At 38.0% G+C, this 21,442-nt stretch overlaps 1 protein-coding gene across 1 annotated transcript in view; it reads right to left on the bottom strand.

Moving 5' to 3' along the window:
- Window positions 1-7,738: 7,738 nt before the first annotated feature.
- RGS12 (regulator of G-protein signaling 12) overlaps window positions 7,739-21,442 on the bottom strand; it is a gene marked incomplete at its 5' end in the record, with an annotated part of 44,050 nt that continues 30,346 nt past the window's right edge. The window contains 2 exons of the mRNA XM_009072110.1: window positions 7,739-8,254; window positions 19,093-19,710. Of these exons, the coding sequence (XP_009070358.1) occupies window positions 7,890-8,254; window positions 19,093-19,710 (983 nt within the window). The remainder of the gene's footprint in view (window positions 8,255-19,092; window positions 19,711-21,442) is intronic.

Genomic DNA, 21,442 nt, shown 5'->3' with positions numbered 1-21,442 from the left:
AACAGATGTCTTATTAAACACTGGCTTTCTGGTCTGCAAGTAACTCATACACCAAGGGCTGGGGAGCCAGCTGCCACCAGCTGATCAGCCTTTGGCCATGGTGACCAGGGGAAGCCACACAAAGAGGTGCCCTCTGCTAAACCTGTCCCCTGTGCAAGGGAGTGCTCCTGTCCCTCAGGGTCACTGAGGCAGCTGCCCAGGGCCATCAGGCCTTCCAATTTCATCATAAGGATACTCACCCTAGATTTGTCAATCTGTTAATCTAGCATGGTGTTTGTCTAGGCTTTCTGTAGGACTTTTGTATCCCAAATCTAGTTGTAAACATGCAAGAGACTCCTCCAGCTTCTCCCCTCAGTCTCCCTGCTGCCAAGCTCTTGTTCCTGTGCAGAAGGAGCCTAGGACCTGAGTGCCATGCCTTGGGGTGCATTTGGGAGAACTGGTAAAGTAACAGTAGACAGAGAAATAAGGCTGCCTCCTGGAGTGTCCCTCACCAGGCTCCCCTCTCGCTGCATACAAAAGTTCTTTTGCAGATGACCTCCTCTATTTTCTCCCTCTGCTCTCACCTGTCCATGGTCTCATCCTGCTGGAGACTGCTGCACAGCAATAGGGGTTCTGTCCCTAACAAAACTCCAAAGCCCTTTTACCCACACTCCTAAGGGAGGCAGGCAGAAGAAGTGTCCCAGGAAGAACCTGGGATCTCTTCTTGTGAGCAGCCCTCTCCCTACTGCACAAATCCTTCACACTGACTGCAGAAGTGGATGTATATGACTCACTACCTCACCACTGGCCTCAAGATTAAGCTTAGGCTAAAGAGTTCACAGCCTGGCCAATATCCCTGTTGTATTTCCTTCTCTCTTTTTTCCCTTCATTTTCCTTTACTTCCAGTGCCACTCCTTGTAATTGCTGCAGAAATGTAATTGCTGCTCTGTGTAATTGCTGCAGAAACAATCTGAGCTGTCATTGACTTACATTGTTCACAGATCAGAAGGAACTGGCAGATCAGAGTCACCCCACCTAGCTTCGGGGGCCTCCTGCATATGTATTTACATCTGAGGTATCAAGGCTCACAGAATAAGCAGTGGAGACTCAAACATATAGAAGAGTTAAATTTCAGGTATGAGTCACCTGTCCAAAAGTATGTTTCAATGCAAGGATGGAACAAATCATTCTTTATATCCATAGACAGTATTAATCATATCCCTAATAAATACGTAAGGTAACACCCGTGTTTAGAACACAAAGGTAGTTTTGGAGTAGACACCTGAAGTCAGGCAAGATCTCAACTCTGTTCTCCTAAAAAGAGAAATCACGACTTTCAGCTCAGCTCTGCTAAGTCTATTTTGAGCTGAACTGGACTTTCCTCTGCTCACGGGAGGCCCAATCCCGTTGAGCTGTCAAGCAAGGAAAATTACATCTTACAACACCACAGAGTGGGTGTTTTCATGGTATAAGTTGATGTCATTGCAATGAATGACAGCAAAATCTCATATCTCTTATCGGTCCCTTTCCCACAAGAGCACAAAAACAACAGACAAGATGCAATGGGAGAACCAGATTTCTCCGGGAGACAGAAGTCATGCAAGACCAATGGAGATTCTCCACCCAGCACCCTCCCACAGGAGATGAGCATCTGCCTGCTTGTGCCTTCACCCTCTTGCCAGGGAGTGAAGTTGCAGCATGCATTGCTTTGGATTTTCTAACACACACACGTACACTCTTTAGTCAGCACTCAAATGAGCAAAAGTCAGATCACAGATATGTGCCCACCACCACGGATTATCTCCTGGTTGCAAACAAGTTTCAGCTAACTGCTCTGCATACAGACGGCTGATCTCAGCCAGGCATTGCTTCATCCTGGCCACAGTAGTGACTCTGGAAAATTTAAAATCGTGGAAGAGGTTGAGGTTATACAGCTCAGTGTTGGTGACAGAGTTCATGTTGTTGTTATACTGGTATATACTGGCAAATAGCTACTGTAAAGGGTGCATGTGCAAGTCTATAAAATATGGAGAACAGCAATTAAAGGGTAGTTTCTCATCACATGGTTTCAACTTTCCAGGAAAGACTCAAATCATTAAGAAAGACCCCAGCTACCTCTTGCAGGAATGGGGAGAGGCATTGGTTTCATTTTTGTGCCCTGGTCTAAGAATGTGCCACTCCAAGATTAGCTTTAATCAGATAAACTTCTAGGTGGCCTTTCAGTTCTTTATCAGCCTGCTCTGGAATTTAGGTGTGAATCCACACAATACAGAGTGATATACTATTTTGAGATTGTGAGCAGATCTTTGCAGGCAGAGAATGCAAATGAGGCACAGGTTGGTGTGCCCTGGGAAAGCAGACACAAGGTATTTTAGAAGGCAAATTACACTTCCCAAAATTGGACTCCAGGGCCTTCTCCAGTGAGGTGGGTGAACAGTCCTTACAGTACCTGCCCTGACACTCACTGCAGGCTATAGGCACTTGGAAGTGCTCTAGTGGCTTTGCAGCTCTGTGTACCTGCAGGAATGGGATTCAAAGATTGTTCAAAGCACAAAGAGGAACATGGATGAGAAGGGAACCACAGAAGGACTGCTGTGTCACTGATACAGGTTAGTGTACACTGGCACTGACCCCTGGCTGCCTCCAGTTTTTTCCAGTCTTCTTCTCTGCTAGATAGAGCATCCTTGTGTTTTAGCAGTGCTTGCTACAAGGGCAGAGCAGTTCTGATGCATAGGTCCTCCCAGACCACCACACAGAGCTAGACAACCCACCAAGATTATGCAGAAGAGAAACCAGAGGAGGATTACACTGTACTTGGAAAACATTTGGCTATTCAGGCTTGCAATCCCTTTGTCTTGCTAGAATAGAGCAAAAGGAATTAATTAAAGGCTAAAATCATACCCTACTATTATTAAATTCCAGAGGATGAGATATTTTTAAGGTATATAAATATTTGGCAGAAATTCTTAACAATCTTCTTGTGAAGGAATTTCTTTATGTAGGGTAGGTTTAAGAAGACATCTTTGCAGAATCTAATAAAATGCAGGCAAGTTTCACGTTGTTTCATACTTCCATTTAAACTGTGATGTCCAAATGGCAACAGGTCCCAAAATAACTGAAAAAACTATTTTTCACCCTACATTGAAATTAGATACCAATGAAACATTACCAGTTCCAGTGGTAAGCATTATTTACTTACTACATACACAATTAACATTTTTAATGAGCCTGATGCACTTAAGATTCTATAAACATTATTGTGCAGTACAGGATTTCTTAATGCTTTGGGAAGACAAGGCATGAGAAATAAATCCAATGTGCGTTTTCATATTAGACAGTGATCATATAGACATTTAAAGACAAAACCACAATTATAACAAGAATACAAATCAAATTCTGTACATCAACATTTTAGGCTGTACAACAGAATGAACAGTAGGGACAAAAAAATATAAACAATTTTCTTATCTTTCACACAAAAAATTCAGACAGCATGTTGGATCATGTGCAACATCTTGGATTTGCTAACGTTTTGAGTAATGCAGGCAAGATTTGCAGACACCTGATCATCCAGCACTTCTCAGCAGAGTTCTTTTTTCTGAAAAAAAATCAAGAGGAACCTGTCTAAAAGTGACAGTTGGTCTACAGCAAGGAAATGTTCCAGTAAGATCAATGAAAGCTTTTCCTGTGTTCTAATTGGCATTGGATTAGGGGTCATGAATGTCATGCTTGTTCAGTACCCCATGATGCTAAAGGCTTGGGATGCTGTTCCAAGAGCACATAGAGAAGTGCTTGGATGTGCCACTCGGTTTTGCTGCAGGGTGAACACCCACGCTATCCACAGAGCAACACTGTTGTCACAGACCATTGCTACAATCCCACAAAACTTGGAAATTTGCCTGTTAAGCAGAAAATACGGTGGTTTCTAAACCCAAGACAATGAGCTGTGGTTGGGAGTCAGGAGTGCCTCAGACTTGCAACGGTTTTGGCTTCTCACACCTCTCAGTAAGTACCTGCCGTTGGGCCGTGGCCTTTGTCTAACTGAGCCTTTGGAAACTTTTCAAAATCTTAGGGAAATTGTGAAAAGATGCCTTCAGGTGTTTGCATCACACTACCACACACTCACCTGGTCTCCCAGCTACCAAGTACCTTAGGAGAGACATTTTAAATGACAGCTATCGATTCAGTGTTGGAGAGGTCTGGGATGAGCAGCAGCACCACTACCAAGAAACAACTACTGGCAAGGATTTCAGTTTTGTGGCAAAAATCAAGCTACTTCTAAAAAATCAAATGTACTCACACGTCCTGGTTATCTCTGCTCCAAGAAGACAAGGAGGCTACTGGCTGAGTAGTCTTTTAGAAGTTTTCTGTTAAGAGCAGTAAATTCCAGCATCACAAGAGAAGCAGGAATAAAGCAATGCATACTACAGCAAAGGCACAAAGAAGCCAAAACTTTCAGGAAGATAAGTAGCGCCCAAAGGACCCAGAATCCTTGAATGACATTAAATAGCCCCCAGAAGACTTTCAGGGGCATGAGAAAGGACATGGAACCGCCAGGTATTGGCTCCTTCCCACGGAGCAGTAAAGCTCTTGTAAAGTCTCTTTGCAGAGCCTGTTTATTTGTCTTCTCAACCCTTTGGTTCTTTGTCACGCAGTCAGTCCCCCAGAGCTAAACTGCACAGCCATTTATTTTGCCTGTGTGTTGTATCACCAATTTGTTGACAAGGCTACACAGCTACAGTAATCCTGCAGGGGAAATCTCATTGCAAGTTTGCCTATAGTATATTTTCTATTTTTCACAAGCCTTTAAAACTAAAATACAACAAAACTGACTTGTGGAGCTGATGAGGCTGAAACCACTACCTCTGAATATCAGATACCATGACAACAAGTGAAATGTAAGACAACTGTTATTTAATATAAGATTTAGAATGCTGCAGGATTTTTTAAGTGTCGAGTTTGGGGTTTTTTATATCACTGGTTGTTACAGTTCCAGGTTTGAGTACTGACACAGGTCAGTGGGTGTCCCTTTTTCACCTAAGAGTATGGAAAGACTTTTATTTGCCATCACGGGATTAGGGAGACATAAGAGTTAACTCTGCACAAGTGGAGTTTCAACAGGGAAAAGCTGGGAAAAGTAAAGAGAAATAAAGGCACATAAAATCTGATTATCTTTAGGAACTAGCTGGCAAGAGAAAGGATCAAGCTATCAAGCAGGGCTTCAATTAGGCTGCTTTTTAATTGCAAGTAGATTTGATTAGTACTGGAAATCACAGTATGATGAGGCAACTTAAAATTATATTACAATGTTGAAGTCACACAGTAATTAAAACTAGACCACATCCCTAGTAAAACATTGGAAACCATCAGCCAGAGCCAGGCTGTCCACATTCCTTTTCATTTAAGTCCTGATTCTAGCAGGCTTAGTTTTTATATTCTGCCAGATATTGAATAGGAAAGCTAATATTATTAATTATTTCTAAGTTGAAGGAATTAATTTCCACTAGTCCTAGCTAAGAAATCTTTCTTTTAAACAATCTGCCAATATCTGGCATGACAATGTGGCTTTTCCCATGTCCCTTTGTTTACAGGATTTCCAGGCATTATGCCAAGATTTTTCTCTCTGCTAAAGAAAACTCCATTCTTTCATTTTCCTGCACACAGCTTGACTCCCATGCTGTTGAAGTCTCTTTGAATCCTTGATACTGTCAAATCCAGTTTGTTGCAGTCGAAATTTATGAACAGCATTTTTGTTTGCTGTTCTTTCTGAGTACAGCAGCTTGTAGAAAGAAAACAGGAGAAGGTGAAGAACCAGCTCTTTGATTTATACCTGGCTTGCATTAGAAAAAGGTGTGAAAGTCAATCCCTATTCACCCTTTTCATGGCACTCAAGGTTTTTCAGCTGTTATTGCATCTCCCCTCAGCTGTGTCTTTTTCCAGCTGAAAAATTCTGTATTGTTCACTACCAGTCACTTAAGCACAACTGCACAATGTCAGATAAGCAACTTTGTTTCATCTAAATACTGATCACAGAATAATAAAGACTGTAATGATTGTATTTGAATGTCAAGTTTTTACCTGCCTGATGTTAGGATTTTATTTTCCAAGACACAAAAACAGTGCAAAGCATATCACAGGTCAAAAAGCCTTTTCTTGAGTTTGACTGTGGTAATGTTGATCTTGATTAGAACAAAGCTATTAATTTTTCAGAAGATAGGAAAAACTTGTGGCCTTTTATTTGTGCAAAGAAATATCCTCTCATGGGCAATAATTAGCAATATACTACCATAAACCTCTACATCACCAACAACAATAACAAAAATAAAAAAAGCTTTAAAAACACAATTTAAATATTTTCACATCATTGGGTTAAGACTGTTTTGCCACATTCTACCTGCTGTATATCCCTAGTATCATTACACCACCATGATTTTTATCGTGACTCTTGAATTAGTTTAAATCTTCAAAGTTTTAAAAAGAACAGCTATTTTCACAGCATATCCTCATTCAGGCCCACACTAAGTTCAACCTCATGTTAACAGGGGTTTTCCTCAATATCAAAAGCAAAATCACTTACCAGTAGGAAAGAGTTACAGGATTAAAGCTAATGGGAGTTGTGTCCCTTTATATCGCTGGAGCAGTTGCTGTAAAGCTTAAGCATTAAGTGTAAGCTTTAGGAATCTTAATTTACAATTACAAAATCAAATGTACCCTCTTTCTCACCTTACAGATTTGAGTTTAAGAAACTGAACGACAGCCTCCAGTACTCCTGGCTATTCAGAAAATTCATGATTCTTGGAATGCTTTAGGAGCAAAGAAAGAAAAGTTAATAATTACTGTGATGCTTTCGACCTATTGCCTGTGTGGATCTGCAGTTCAGCAGCTATTCAGCATGACTGTTTAAGTCTCACAATTGTTTCAAAGCAGTGAACAACCAGAAGTCTCAGTATATCACTCCATATGATATGGAGAGCAGATGTCCAATGCTCTCATTTCTCCATATACTCTTTTGCTTGACCAGGCTCACAACCTCTTTGATGAAATGGTAGAGGAAAAGGAGTGGGCAGCAAAAGAAACATATTTAGCAGCCTTAAGTACCTTTTCTTTCCCAAAACTCCACCCAAGGCTAGAAAATTAACTGAAGCTAAAATGAACAAGGGGCACTGAACCACTTATCAAAACAGCAAGAACAAAATTGCCTCCCCCCAAAGCTAAAAGGCATCCAGAGCAGTGATGAGAAGGGACCTGACGACCCTCACACAACTATGTAACTAGATATACACCAGCACTGGCTACGAGAGCAGCTATTATTCCCAGCACAGAAAATTCACAGTTTGGGGTGGGTTTTTTGCCTCTTATTGCTTGATCAATAAAGGTCTTATTGCATATATCCAGGCAATGCTTTAGACAAGACTGAATTCCACTTGGACTTCTTCCCGAGCATTGTGAATTAGCATTCCTAATCTTTTTACACCAGTATCTGATTTTACTTACACTTCAAAAACCTACTAGCACACAGGGAATCTTCCAGACCAGGGAAAAACATTAGAAGATTAAACTGAAATTATCTTAAACAAAAAGTTTGGACAGGGGAATTTAAAGTAAGTTTGTCTTGGATAAGGACAAGAAGGGTAGGGGTGGAAATCATAATTTTAATTGCACTGTGCAGTAGAATCATCCCAGAGAAAATAATATAGAAATGGTAAAAGAACAAAACCAAATAGCACAAAATAAAATTTCTTCATTCTAGGGCTTCTAACTCATATCAGAAGTGATGGTCTGGCAGGCTCACTGGAGGCAACTGGGTATTGAAAACCACTTATAGCTTGCAGAAACATGTCTCTGAGGCATATCTCCATTGCTGCTGATGCCAAGCAAAAATATCAGAACATTTAATTAAAACCAGATCTTTAAACAAAAGTAGCTTTATACTGATTCTCAGTGCCCTTATTCTTCTCGCTCTTGACAGCAATCAAAGATGGAAGGTCTGATGTCCTATAGACTCCAGTCCTCATCCTCCCTTGGCAAGATCTCAGTTCAGAGATGTAACCCTCAAAGCTGAGGTTCCCTTCAGAATCGTCACAGGAGCGTGTGCCAGAGTCTTCCAGTTTGACTCCGTCCACGTCGATTATCCTGTTTACCGGGAGCTCTAGTCCAGTGTTCTCTCTCACACCAGGAGGATTAAAGCTTCTGCTGGTCTTTGCTTTGTGAGAGCTCTGCTCACAAGAGCTTCCTGAAGTCCCTTGTGAATCGTTTTTCATTCTGTGGTTTGCACCTAACAGAAGAATTAAAAACAACACAAAAACACAAAACAGGAGAGTTAAATATCTTCTGGTTTTAGCAGCTTTCAACATTGCAGCTCTGAGGCCCTAATGGTAGATAGTCAGCTGGGATATTCATCCAATCCATCAAGGAGACTTACTGATGGACCAAGTAGGTAACTAACCAGTAGGTCTCAAAGATAAATGTAAGATTCCAATATGTATCTGCCTTAATTTAGCATTTTTCTGAGTTTTTAAAAATATTCCCTTAAAAACAACTACCCAGTATAATATTGTACACCTCTAGGACAAAGATTCTCACACCAGCAAACCCAAAAGGGAAGAAGGAGAATATAGAGCTTTCGCTGGGGCAAAACAGAGCAAGTTCCTTCACTGGAACTGGCCTCCAAGCTCAGATCCCTGCTGAGATCCTATTTTGGTTTTAATCCTCCAGCACACTATGAAGGGATAGTTTGAAGTTGCAGTTCACTGTCCTGAACTTAAACAGAGCAATTATGGGCCATGGTTTACGGGACAAGAAGAAAAGAAATAACTTAATCTGTTGAAGGGCTTTAAACTCTCAAGAAACACCTGAGTTATGCTGGAGTTTTTTTAAGGTGTTTCGTTGGGGTTTTTTTTTTGGTACAGCACTTCTAAAATCACAGTTGCCAAGATTTCAGGTCTGTTCTCTAGACTGCACATACAAAGTCATTACTATCCCAAGATAACCCTAGTTTAAACCCCTGAGCTCCCAAAAACTAGTTTTGTATTAGGTGTGACACTGCAAACTGCTAAGTGCTTCTTAAAGCAAATACAGAGACAGCAGCAAGAAGGGAAGGGTGAAGCAGGATTCACACCACAGTGAATAACATCATTTCTGCAGTTGAGATCCCCCCACCATAATGGTATAAAAAGGGGTGACATTTTCAGGGAGAAAGAACTGCTTTTATTAGACTAAACTGAGAACCAAAAAAAAAAAAAAGAGAAACTTTCAAGGCACAAAGGCAGCCTGAGTAAGGTGAGTAAACACATTTAGCCACACATATCCCATGAGACTGGTGTGGTTTAATCCCATAGCTGTCCTTCAAACCTTTCACTTGTGTTTGTTCCATGAAGTGATGAGTAGTTTTATGCAAGGGAAAGAAATTTCAATGTGTAATCATCATAATCAAGAACTTTTTGATATGGAAAAGGGGGAAATGCAAATAAAAAAACAAAACAAAAAAAAAAAAAAAAAAGGCATTTTCATACAGTTTCAATCAAATCATTCCAGGGTCTCCTCCAGGGTTAAAGCTTTCTATTTAAAAAAAAAAAAAAAAAGTTAACATTCTAAGTAGTGCAATGTTTACTGTTTCAGCTACTGTGCAGCCCCACATGGATGTGGATGTTCTGCATCAGTGCTGCTTGCCTTTCATCAGAGGAATTAGATCAAACTCCAAACAAATCAGCTGAGCAGAGAGAGGCAGAAGCTTTCTCAGCCCTGTTATCCCAGCACGACTCCAGCCTACTAAATTACAGCTACCATTTAACGGGACTATATTACACTCTGTGTTTACATCTTCCTACTGCAGCTGAACCTTGGCTTCATTTTAACTGCTGCTTGCATGGCTCTGGTGCAAAATGCTATTCTTCTGTTCTGAAATGTTGATCTTAACGTGAGTACACTGAATTGTACTCTTGATCTCTTTAATCTCCTTTGAGGGGGATCTCTGATTCTCCTTTCAAGTTGGTTTAAGAGAGCTCCTAGTTTCTATAAAGCCTACTAATGATAAATTACCACAAATACATAGCACTGACAAAGCATGAGTCATCCAGTTGTCCCAGTATTGAGAATATATCCTCCTATTAAATGTGATGTAAGGAAACAACTTTGATGGTGTTAGAAAGTCTCATAGCTCTAGTGACTACAACTGGGCTGAAACATTTTCCACAGACAAAAGGCACAACCTGCATTAAGAGGGGACAACAGATCAAAGAGCTGGAAGCTCCTACTGAGGAGTGCTATGGAAGGTGTGAGTATTGCTGTATTTGTTTGGCTGCTAAGTCTTTCTACAGCTAAATATAAGAAATGCCATTAAGTCTTGGCATTATGGTGTCACTGAGTCACCACATGACTTGCAGTTGGGTGTGCAAGTTGTCTAACAGGAACACAGCAAAGGTCAGTGTTCACTGTCAGGCTTCACAAGACATAAGCTCATCTGAACTGGAATACATCCACATTATGGACACATTTTTCTGTTAATGCCCTTTGCAGGAGAATCCCTCTGAAGCATCAAATAAATTACTACTAGAGGCAGGACAGTAATAGAGAACATCTTGTCTAAAATACCAGTTCAAAAGAATATGGAATTACTAAGAAATGATACTATGAAGATGATTTCTCTTTTCCTGTCAGAGCAGAAAAAATCTTGGCTTATCTACACCAAACAGGAAGATGATTTCAAGAGTAGCACTACAGAGAAAAAGATATTTTAATGCACCTTTTTTCCTAATTTTTTAAAAAACTTTCTATGAAGCAAGGCCACTTATCACAAATAATAGGAGAGATTCCCCAAACTAGCTTGTGTATAAATGTATCTCACAAGTTTTAAGACAGACTCAAGATCTGCATGTACTCAGAGGAGCTTTATAATGAGGTTTCAATGATGCCTACAACACTTTTGCATTGGTCTCCTCATATTCTCTTTTTGAGTAACAAATACCTGAACACATTTAGCTATACAGGGCACCATGTAAGGTGTGGAGAGCTCTCACAGATAAAATCTCTCTTCATATATTCTTGCACTGAAGTGATGAAAACCTCCATGAATATCCCTGCAGACTGCTTGGCCTTGTGGAAAGCATGTCAGGAATGATATCACGTGTTCCCAAATCTAACCTGTCAAATGTGCTACCTAATTTCAGAAGGGAAAGGAAGTCAGTGCTTAGAGCAGTAGTCACACAGATGTGTTTCCAGACTGGAATAGCACAATCACAACTATTGGTAACCTTCACCTCCCCTGCTAAGCATTCCATGCAGCTCTAAGGCAATTTTCTTGTGTATCTGATCCCGTCAATATGTTCCAGCTTGTTAAAGATGGGATGATGCATGTCATCTTCTGTCCTTAAAGCAGAGATCTGCATTTTTACAGACTTGCAGCCAAGTGACTGCGTTGAAAGCTAATTGCACCTGTCTGCATTATTCCAAAGGTGACCATCCAGCAGTTTTGGCTCAACCCCTGATTTCTGTTACCAGTATTGCTCTTTTCCTGATATTTGGATTTTGTGTATTATTCACAAGCACTGAATTTAACATTATGATTATGGAAAACTGTCTTCACAGAGGAAGAAAAAGTTTTCTTTTTCTGTACAAAATATCCTTCAAGCTCTAAGATCTAAGCTAGAGATCAGAAGACACTGCCTTCCAGGTAGTTTAGGAACGAGGCAGCATTTGGCCAAGTTTCAGGCAAAGATGAGGTCACAAAAACCTGGAAATTTCAGAAACAGCATTAACTGTCAAATGTAGGTGATAGGATCATAGAACTGTAAGTCTAATGCAAATGCCTGGGATTTAAGGGTCCATGCACAACACCTTGCAGTGATATTGTTTCTAGACCAGAATTATTATACCCATTTATATTCAATGTGTCAAATTTTAGGTATGATTTTTTTTTTTATAAAACTTCTTCCATGTAAAACTAAGTGTTTCACTTACCATTCTACCTTTGCTAAAATGCTGCTCTTGTCAAAACCATTTACTATTTAGATGGCTCTCAGTTCTACTGAAAGATAACAAGAATATCCTGCTGATTTCCATACCATTGATCCCAGGCAATTCAGCTTCTCATGTCAGAGAGGATCAGATTCTCAGTTTAAAAAAATGAGCTCCAGATTAAGGATTTTGTGCTCACACCACGTAAGAATCTGTTGAAGTATTTCATAATACTAGAATATAACTCTTGTGGAAAAAAAGACCATTGAAGTTTTCAGGAACAATTCCTGGAATTGTTGATTTACTGGCATATACAACCCCCAAACATAATCAGTCATTTTCAGTCTCCAAATCAGTAGATCTCTGGTGTGTGTTGTAATGCAGGAGGTTGAGCAGACTCTGCTCTAGTCTCTGACTCCACACAGCCTGTCCAAGGTGGTAACACATTGCCTGAGAGAGCATTTTTTTGTGTGAAACTTAAAAAAAGGGGCTTTGTGATGGTCAGTTCTGTAGTGGGTGTTCATTTTGATGTCCTGGAAATATGTCAGTACAATTAATGCTCTTCCTTAACATGGACATAATGTGGTTTCACTCTGAGAAAGACATTTCTCCCTTCCTGTCCCAAACTGTGGGGAAATGCCACTTCTGAATTTTAGCCCTCCCAGATGTGGATTCTTTTAAGTGGTGGATAAATGACTTTCACTCCCTGGCATACTGTACTATAATACTAGTGTAAACATTTTTTTGGGGGGGAGGGGAGTTTATAAAGTGATTTATGCTTCCAAAGGAAAAAGGATACTTAACACTTAAGGTTTAGAATTCTGCAGGTTAAATTTTCTTTAACAGTTTCCTTCTTTTCATCTCAATTGATACAGCACTGAGGAGCAAGAGATTTCAATAAACAATTCCTACCTACAGTTTATGCTAAAATCTTTTCAAAGGAAATTTGGCTTCATGTGCTGAATTTCACTTGCATGATGAAACAGCAACTGCAGCATATGCTTGGTACCTTGAAAATCTGACTCAGTAAAATGAAGGCATCAAGCTAGGAAATGGATGATTCTACAAGGCAGCAATATTCTGCATTACAAGGCTGTTTACTTTTGTCCTGGGAATTTCTGGAATCCATTTGCAGCGTTAAGTTTAGAAAGACCGAGGGATAGAAATCCTTTCATTGCACTCCTCTCCAAATCAGTCACAAGAATAACAAGGCACAAAACATTATTCAGACAGACAGGTTCAGAGTATTACATGGAAGAGGTGCTGGTATGGCTACTGCTGCTCACCAGGGACATAGAGATGCAAAAGAGGTGAAACACTGCAACCTGTGGGTGCTGAGAGCAGTGACCTTTTCTATATTCATGGCTACAACAGCAGCTGGAGGGAACTGCATACAACGTCATTTAAAAGCCAAGAACAGTCCAAGAAAAAGTAGAAAGCAAAGTTCTGAATTTTGTTCCAGGCAGACATGCATACCCTCAATAACACTGCCCAATTTGTTCAGACTTTGTTTCTCCACTGCTAAAACTGAAACAATTTTTGAGTAGTTTCCAAGCAGTAGACATAACAAAACACAATACACCTCTGCAGCAGCCACATGTATTGAGCCCTCAGTCTGATCTTCCAACATCTGTTCTTAACATACATTTTTGTCTTCCCTTGGTTGTTGGTTATAGCAAGTTTGATTATTGCAGAGTAGTATGTTGGGAAATAGTGGATTGAATTACTTGAATCCATTTTAATTTAATCTGCCATTCATTACATTATTTTTCAATCAGGAAATTCTAAGATGTGGTTTCGCAGGGTTACCAGTTATACTTCAACTAGCAATTCAATAAAGTTCATTTCATCTTCCAAATGTTGCCATGGGTTTGTGTATATCTGCTTTTAGCCCATGTGTGTTTGGTTCAAGGAGCAGCTGTCATTTTTCTAACATTTTATCCAGTCAGTGATAAAATTTGCAATTCTTTCTAAAATGCTTATCTTGCTGCTTGATGAAAATAAATTCACATTTCAAATAATCATCCCTCAAGTCCTTGCTTGCTTCCCACTTGTCTACTCTAAATTCTCCTTCCTCTTTGTTTGTTGTTGATCACAGTCATGTACTACATGTAATTCTCCCATTTAATCATGCTCTGATTAAAAGAGGATTAACAGATTCTGGCCTTAGTACTACTGGATCCCCAAGAGTACTTCTTTATATTGATCCAGAATCCAATTATCTTCTACAAATTTGCACAAAACCAGTAAGGATGTAACAGCAGGACAACAGCCTTTGTTAAAAGTAATGATTTACATTATCTTTGCATCTTTTAAATCATAATCCTTTCCTTTTCTTAAATTTTTATGTACGTTTTGACTTATGTGGTTATCTTGATTTACACAGGGAACACTATGGGACTGTGTCTAAAAGATGCCACATGAATTATGAGGTTATGTAAAATATTGCATAATTTAATACAAAAACCCCCCAAAGGTTTGTTTTGAAGTTTTAAAGAGAGATGTGTCTTAATCTCCTTAACTATAACAAAAATTTTTTGCACTTGGAATTTCTCACCCTTAGAACTGAGAAGTTTACTAGCCAAAAAGTGAAAATCTCAGAAATACCACTGATATTATCTGATCTCTGTTCCTTGGCTGTGGTGTACTGAGTCCTCTCTGTGAATAATAAAAAGAGCAGTTGGGAAATTCTTTTATGTCTTCAGGAACAATAGCCAGCCCCAGGCTCTGAGCGTCCACCCTGCATTTTATTTCTGCATAATTTATCTTTCCCAGCAAAAACATCCTAGCGCTGGGACTAACTCTTCCATTTCTGAATGAATTCTTTCCAGTAAGAAAGGAAGCATTTTTATTCTGGTGATACAATTGTACATCTATTTCTGAAATAAAGTGGTGTTTTCAAAAACAAAAAAATTATGTCACTTTATATAATTTAAATTCAGCCTTTAACTTCCATAGTCTCATTATTAAATTGCAATTCCAGAGAGATCACCATGCTTTAATTTTCCCTGGCCGGCTCTACATACTTCTTAAAAGAGAGTTTTGAATAAACTCTTTTTTTTGACTGCATTGCCGGATCCAGTCTATAAATCTAACTCAAAATAAAATTACCTTCTTACTTAGTGGGCAATAATTCTATTGACTGTAATTTTTATTTTAAGAATAATTCTCAACCTAACTAAACAAAAAAAAAAAAAAAAAGAATTTTTTTTTAAGAGATGGAAGAACAATTTGATGGCATCAAATCTGCAGTCTGGATCACTGCAAATGGCCCTGCTTCTGGATGAAATGGTATTCCATCAAAAAACCCAACTGCTATTATGACTAAATGCCTACCTACTTTGTAGTAGAGGCAACAATCACAATGAACAACTCACTGGCCAGTGGAATATTGTTGAATAAACAATTTAGTGCAAGGCCTGTGGCTAAATACAGCTCTTGAAGAGACTAAAGGATTGGAAGGCTGCCTTTCCCCATGACAGCTATTTTGCTCTTGGTCTAATGCATGTGCCTAACCCCCTGGGAAAAACTGGACAACATTCAACGTGCCCAGACTATACCAGGCAATTAAAAAAATTTAAAAAAAGAGAGATTAAATCAGCATTTTAACACTTTCAAAAATGAATCCATCCCTTCAAGCCAATCACACCACACAGTAATTATTTCTTCCACAGATGGGCACCACCACCATTACATGTAGAGACATAAAGAATTTAGTCTTCAGATTCCAGAAACCTCTGATTTTTAAAGTGGGAAATTTGCCAGAACTAGCAGGCTTATTCAAAATAAAGACATTTTCTCTTGATGAGCAACGCAACTAGAATCAGTAATGATTCTTGTGTTGCCAACTGATTTGATATTTACTTCAGAGATAAGTATTAGTACAGTGTAAAAACATTTCACTTCTTTCAGAAAGCTAAGCACTGCATTTGAAAATTTGTTCTCAAAAGCTCTGAGCGATGCAAACCTCATTTTGCTGTCTTCCATTGTTCATATTTTGCTTTCTACACCTTCAAGAGAAAAAAACCCAAGCGTTACCCATTAGAGGGATGGATACTGGCCTGGCTTGGCTACATCAGGAAACTGTCCCCTGCAGAACACGAGGGGCCACTTCATCCTCCCTGCTCTCCTCTCAGCATATACAAACCCAGTGTAGAAGAGCTCAGAGTGCACAGGGTAAGCATCCACACCATCTGTCTTCATGCCAATTTGAAACCAAGATTACAGACATTTTCAAATTATCTAGTCATTATTTTTCTTTATATCCCAACATTTTAGTTGAATAAACCAATCAGAAATGGGATTGCCACTGATAGATTATGAATGAAGAACCATTAAAGCACTTAAAAAAGCAACAACTATTATTTAGTCCTTCAAGATTTTGATTCTTGACTGGATAGAGTTTCCAGAAGTCTTCATAATATTTATGTACACTATTGATCAGCCTTTCCATGCAGACTCCATGAAATCAGGAAAATAGAAAAGTTTTGTTTCAGCCCATATTTTTTCCATAAAATCACTGTTCTTTTGTAGAAAAAAGTTCTCATCAAGTAGTAGTGTTGTGAGAGGAGCACAGAATATAGTTGTTGTATACAATAAGGTTGTAGCAAAAAAAGGAAAGTGTTTTACATCTTTTTTTTAAATTTTTATTCCTAAAAAAAAAGGGAATCTGGTTTGTCACAAAGCTAAGAGAAATTTAGATTTTTAGCTTTGCAAAGTTAGCTTGATTACTTCAACATCTCTCATAGGTGACTGTGACAGAAAAACAAGACACAATCACCAGTGAAAATGGAGAAGACCACTCTGAAAACATGTTAATGATAATCTGTTTAAAAAATATAAAATTCAGTATGTAGGCTATTAGTTATTTGTTGCGAAAAAGTCTGAATAATTTTTAAAAGGGAACTGCTACAGGACTTCCAACTGCTTCATTTTCTTTCATGGAGGCTCACAAATATGTGGCAACACAGTGACTTTTGGAAAAACTAGCTTTTCATCCCCCAGAGCACAATGAGGCCTAGGTAACAGCACGACAAGTCTCTCTGCAGACTAAATTTGTTTTAATTAGGCTTCACAGTGCTGTTACGTAGGACCCATCTCTAAGAATGAAAAGGGTAGCGCAGTCTCCAGCACCCATCAAACCCTTCATTCCTCACCCAAGAATACCAAATGAAGAGGTGGTTACATTGGTTACTCCACATCAAATGAGCTGAGATCACCAGCTCATTTCTTAAAGACCAGGGAAGAGGTGCTTTAGTTTAAAATAAGAAGGAAAGTAATGAATATAAAGTTTAGCCCAAGAACCCAAAGACAGAAGAGATTCTCCTTTCAGGAGTTCCTGTTGTGACTTATTTAAAAGAAATCTTATCTGCCTTCTGGAGCACATGTCAATGCTATGGATTTCACATGTGACCCACCAGCATCTCAAGACAGCATTTACCCTTTGATATCTAAATTCTTACCAAATCTAATATTTGTCAACTTTGTCTCATGGTAATTGTTAGTTCATATCTATTAATCCATTTGTAATTAGGAGAAAATTTCAATCAGAATTCTTAATCCAGGACTGAAAGAATTTTTTAAATCATGAAGAAAATCAAAGCTTAAAACCAGTTTGTGTAACTAGATCTAGAATTTATTACTCCTGAGAGAACAAAGATACAAAATACATGTGAAAACTACACAAAGATTTCTACAAAGTAAAAAGTAGAAAGTGGGAAAAGGGAAAGCTACAGCTCAGTGGTTACACAGAAATGTATGGCATGCATTAAAATATTGTCAATTCACTACTTTTTTTAAGTGCAAATGGTTTTTTTTAACAGTTCTCACTGAAAAATATGCAAATTGATACCTATGTTGTACACTTGTCATATATTATCAGAAAGACACCAACACAAATCTATGCATATATACATCAACAAGTCTGAAGTACATTTTGTGGTTCTGTTATTCGTAGGCACTGGTTACAAGTCCGTCCAATACTCAGTTTCAGAAATTAAGTGGTAGCTTATAGAACATTTCTCAAATACTACTAATAGAAGAATTTGTTTTTAAAATACCAAGAGGATGAAATCATTTGCATTGCCGTTTATAAGCATCCAACAGCCAAAGAAGTATTTACAAATCATCAACCATACAGATAAAGAACAGTATCAAATACTCTGTGTAAAAAGATAAATAATTAAAATGTATATTCCCACATCACAAAGAAATGTGATCATACAAATTATGGCACCATATGTTTGTGAAACATCAAAAATAAATGTAGCACATAGATAACTCTTCTTATACTTTACATTAAAATGTACAGTACAGTGACTGTAAAATGTCAATGTCATGACACCCATCGTCTTCAAAGTCTTGTTTCTGGTAATAGCAATTATTACTAGAGTCCATGTTTATAAAGAAATTCCATACTTCAGCCTTGGGCTAATATTGCTCTGTGATATTGCTAGACCATGAAACTTACATCCTAAAAAAGCTACAGATTTTCCTTAAAATTATCTAATAGAAAGAGCTATTTGACGTGATTATTCTGGGAGAAAGTGTGATAGATGCAATCTATTTCTCTGCGTAGCAAAGTATGGGTTAAAAAAAATAACACTTTTATTTTTAGTCACAAGTATCTAAGTTATTAGAGAAATATTTTTTTGAAATTGAGGTTTATCCGTTTCAAGTTTTCATCAAAAACAGTACTGCAATTTTCAACACATAATTAGGGGTTTTGCTAAAGTACTTAAACTTCCAAACCCTAATCATGTATCTCATTATGAGAAATGGATCAGAAAATCTGGAACACAACAGTGCTGTGGAGCTCAAAATGCTGATACCCTGTTTTGTACTCTGAGGGTGAACGAGATAATTATAGCACATGGATGTATTTCAAAGGTTTGTCTGCATGTGTCCATTTTCGGCCACATGCCAAATCCAAACAAAAGTGTATTGTTAAAGGCAACCAGAAATATTACAGTTAGCACACACTAAGGCAATTGAAATCTTTTTTCCCCCTTTTTTTCTTTTTTCTTTTTTTTTTTATGTAAAAAAAAATTAAGGTGCAGAAAGAATTTTCTTTCTTGTTCTACTGGGTGCCAAATACTGATTAACAGTGCCAAGGAAAAGTAGTTTTACATAAAAGGAAAGACTACTAAAATCTAGAAATACCTGAATTGGATCTTTGATATCCAGATTTTTCCTGATTACCTGCAAAAGGAGTTGGGGGTGGATAGTTGGCTTCTGTGAGTTTACTGATGTCTGACGGTGGTGTTGGTGGTGGCACTGGTAGCAAAGTGCTGTTAGGGCTACTAATATCTCCTTCAGCCACAAGAGTCAAGTCTGCCACATTCTCATCATCTACCATCTGTATGCCTTCGGCTTGTAACTCTCTCGACTGCCTTTTCCATACTGCTGCACTGTTTTCCTGTGCATGTGGAATTGGAGACAATGGTGGACTAAAAGGAACACTGAAAGTCTTCTGACTGTGGAGTGCTGCCAGAGCAGATTTATGTTTATTTTCTGAGTAACCCATTTTCTTAAAGGAATTTTCATTAAAGTTTTGTAAGGTCTCCTGTTTGCCACTTGGTGATGTACATCCATCATTGCCATCATTTTTTGAAACTCTCTTGTTGAGGCCCTTAGGACCTACGGGAGTAGATGAGGATGGTTCTGGTCCAGTGGGTGGTAAACGAAGAAAGTCAGGAAGAATAAGGTCTTCTTTCCTTAGCAGTCCACGTTGGTCATCTGCTCTGTTACTTTGAGCTTTGGATATGAGTTCAAAAAATTCTATTGGGGAAAAACCCAAAATTGACAAGTTTTTGTCAGAAAGTGCAATGCCATTAAAACGTAAATTTTCAGCACATTTATTATCCATGAAGATCTTCAATTCTTTCAATGCTGCCTTGAAATAAGGTCCCATGTTAATTAGGAACTTTTTCAATTGCAGCAATGTTCGCTAGCATCACTATAATTAAGACCATCAGGATTGCTATTGTAAGAGTTTTGCAGTTTAGAACAGCTGCAATTCACTGAGCCTTGAACACATCTTCTATTTTATGCAGTTAATAAATCTGTACACACACACAGGATATTTTAATTCTTTATACAAAACAAGGCTCTGGTCTTACAGACAATGGGTGCACATTTTTATATTCTGGATAATATTAATTATCCATCTCAACTCAAAAATAGCCATGCCAGTTGAACATTCAAAGATTCAGAATGTTGCAAACTTCCTTGTTATACTGAATTTCGCTCAGTTTAATTCTATTTTTTCACAGTTTGAATTCAATGCATGGTGTAGTTTTAAACCAGAATGTTATCATCACAGGGTATGATCAGATGATTGTTTCAGTAACCCCATTTTAATTGGTGCTGCAATGAATCAGTAGTGTACAAGTAGTCAATAACCATCAAAGGAGCCATTGCCAAAAGCAACGGGGCGGCTTTTTTATAGAGGTTTTAACACAATTAGAAGTGATTTTCTGATCATGTCCTTAATGATATCCAATGGTTTCATATGTTTCTATATATAAATAATACTCCATCAACACTGTTCTAGAAAGTGTCAAAACTTGGCAACAAGAAACTTATCAATTCTAAGCCAAGAATTATACCACTCCTCAAAAAAGAAGCATCACAACAATAAACAAACTCTTTGGTACAAAACATATACATATAAAAATATGTCATTCTTAATATAGGGTCTCTGCATGTCCTAATTTTTTCAAGAAGAGACCACTTAAACTACAGAATATTAAAAGATGCTTTAAAAGGCCATCTCCAACAGATGAATTAAAATCCATAGTTTCAATCCAGCTTATAAATAGTTTGAAGCAAAAGCCATTACAAAATCAAGCAACAGAATATTAGTATCAATCTTAACTTAGAATAATATGAGGTCATACACTTGCACTTGTATGACCTTATTCCTAATCCTCTATCCATATTTGGCAGGCTTTGCAATGTATTTGTAAAAATGACTTTTTAACATGCTTTGTCAAATGCCGTAAAATCTGAATGTAGCCAAGATGGAAGCTTCAAAATGCTTCTTATTGCCAAAGTTTTGCAAAATGGCAGTATGTATATTAAAACATGCAACATTTCTAAGATGTGTCATACAAAAATGGTTTGTTAGGAAATTTCAAACTTCATAGAACAGTTGGTTTTTTTTCATTAAAAAACAGTCTACAACATTGTCCGAACTTTGACAAATTTCACAAAATTCAAAATAAAATGTGAAAGCCTCGAATTCTGAAGTTTTCAAATTATGTTAATGTTTTACTCAGTCCTAGGAAGAAAAATGAAAATATTAAAAGGCAGAAAACAAGTTAACAAAATAGTTAAGCAACAGAAAATAATTTAAAATGAACTAATATTTTGTAGTAACACTTACATTAAAAAACATTTTGTAATAAAAGTTTAGCCACACTATCTTTTTCAATTCTAGTCAGTGGACATTTATTCACAGATGACCATTCACAGATAAATATTAACTTGCTATATAAATGTGCACAAC

This window comes from Acanthisitta chloris, unplaced genomic scaffold (genome assembly GCF_000695815.1).
Source record: "Acanthisitta chloris isolate BGI_N310 unplaced genomic scaffold, ASM69581v1 scaffold6053, whole genome shotgun sequence".
NCBI classification, from domain to species: Eukaryota; Metazoa; Chordata; class Aves; order Passeriformes; family Acanthisittidae; genus Acanthisitta; species Acanthisitta chloris.
This window is presented reverse-complemented; position numbering and strand designations above follow the sequence as displayed.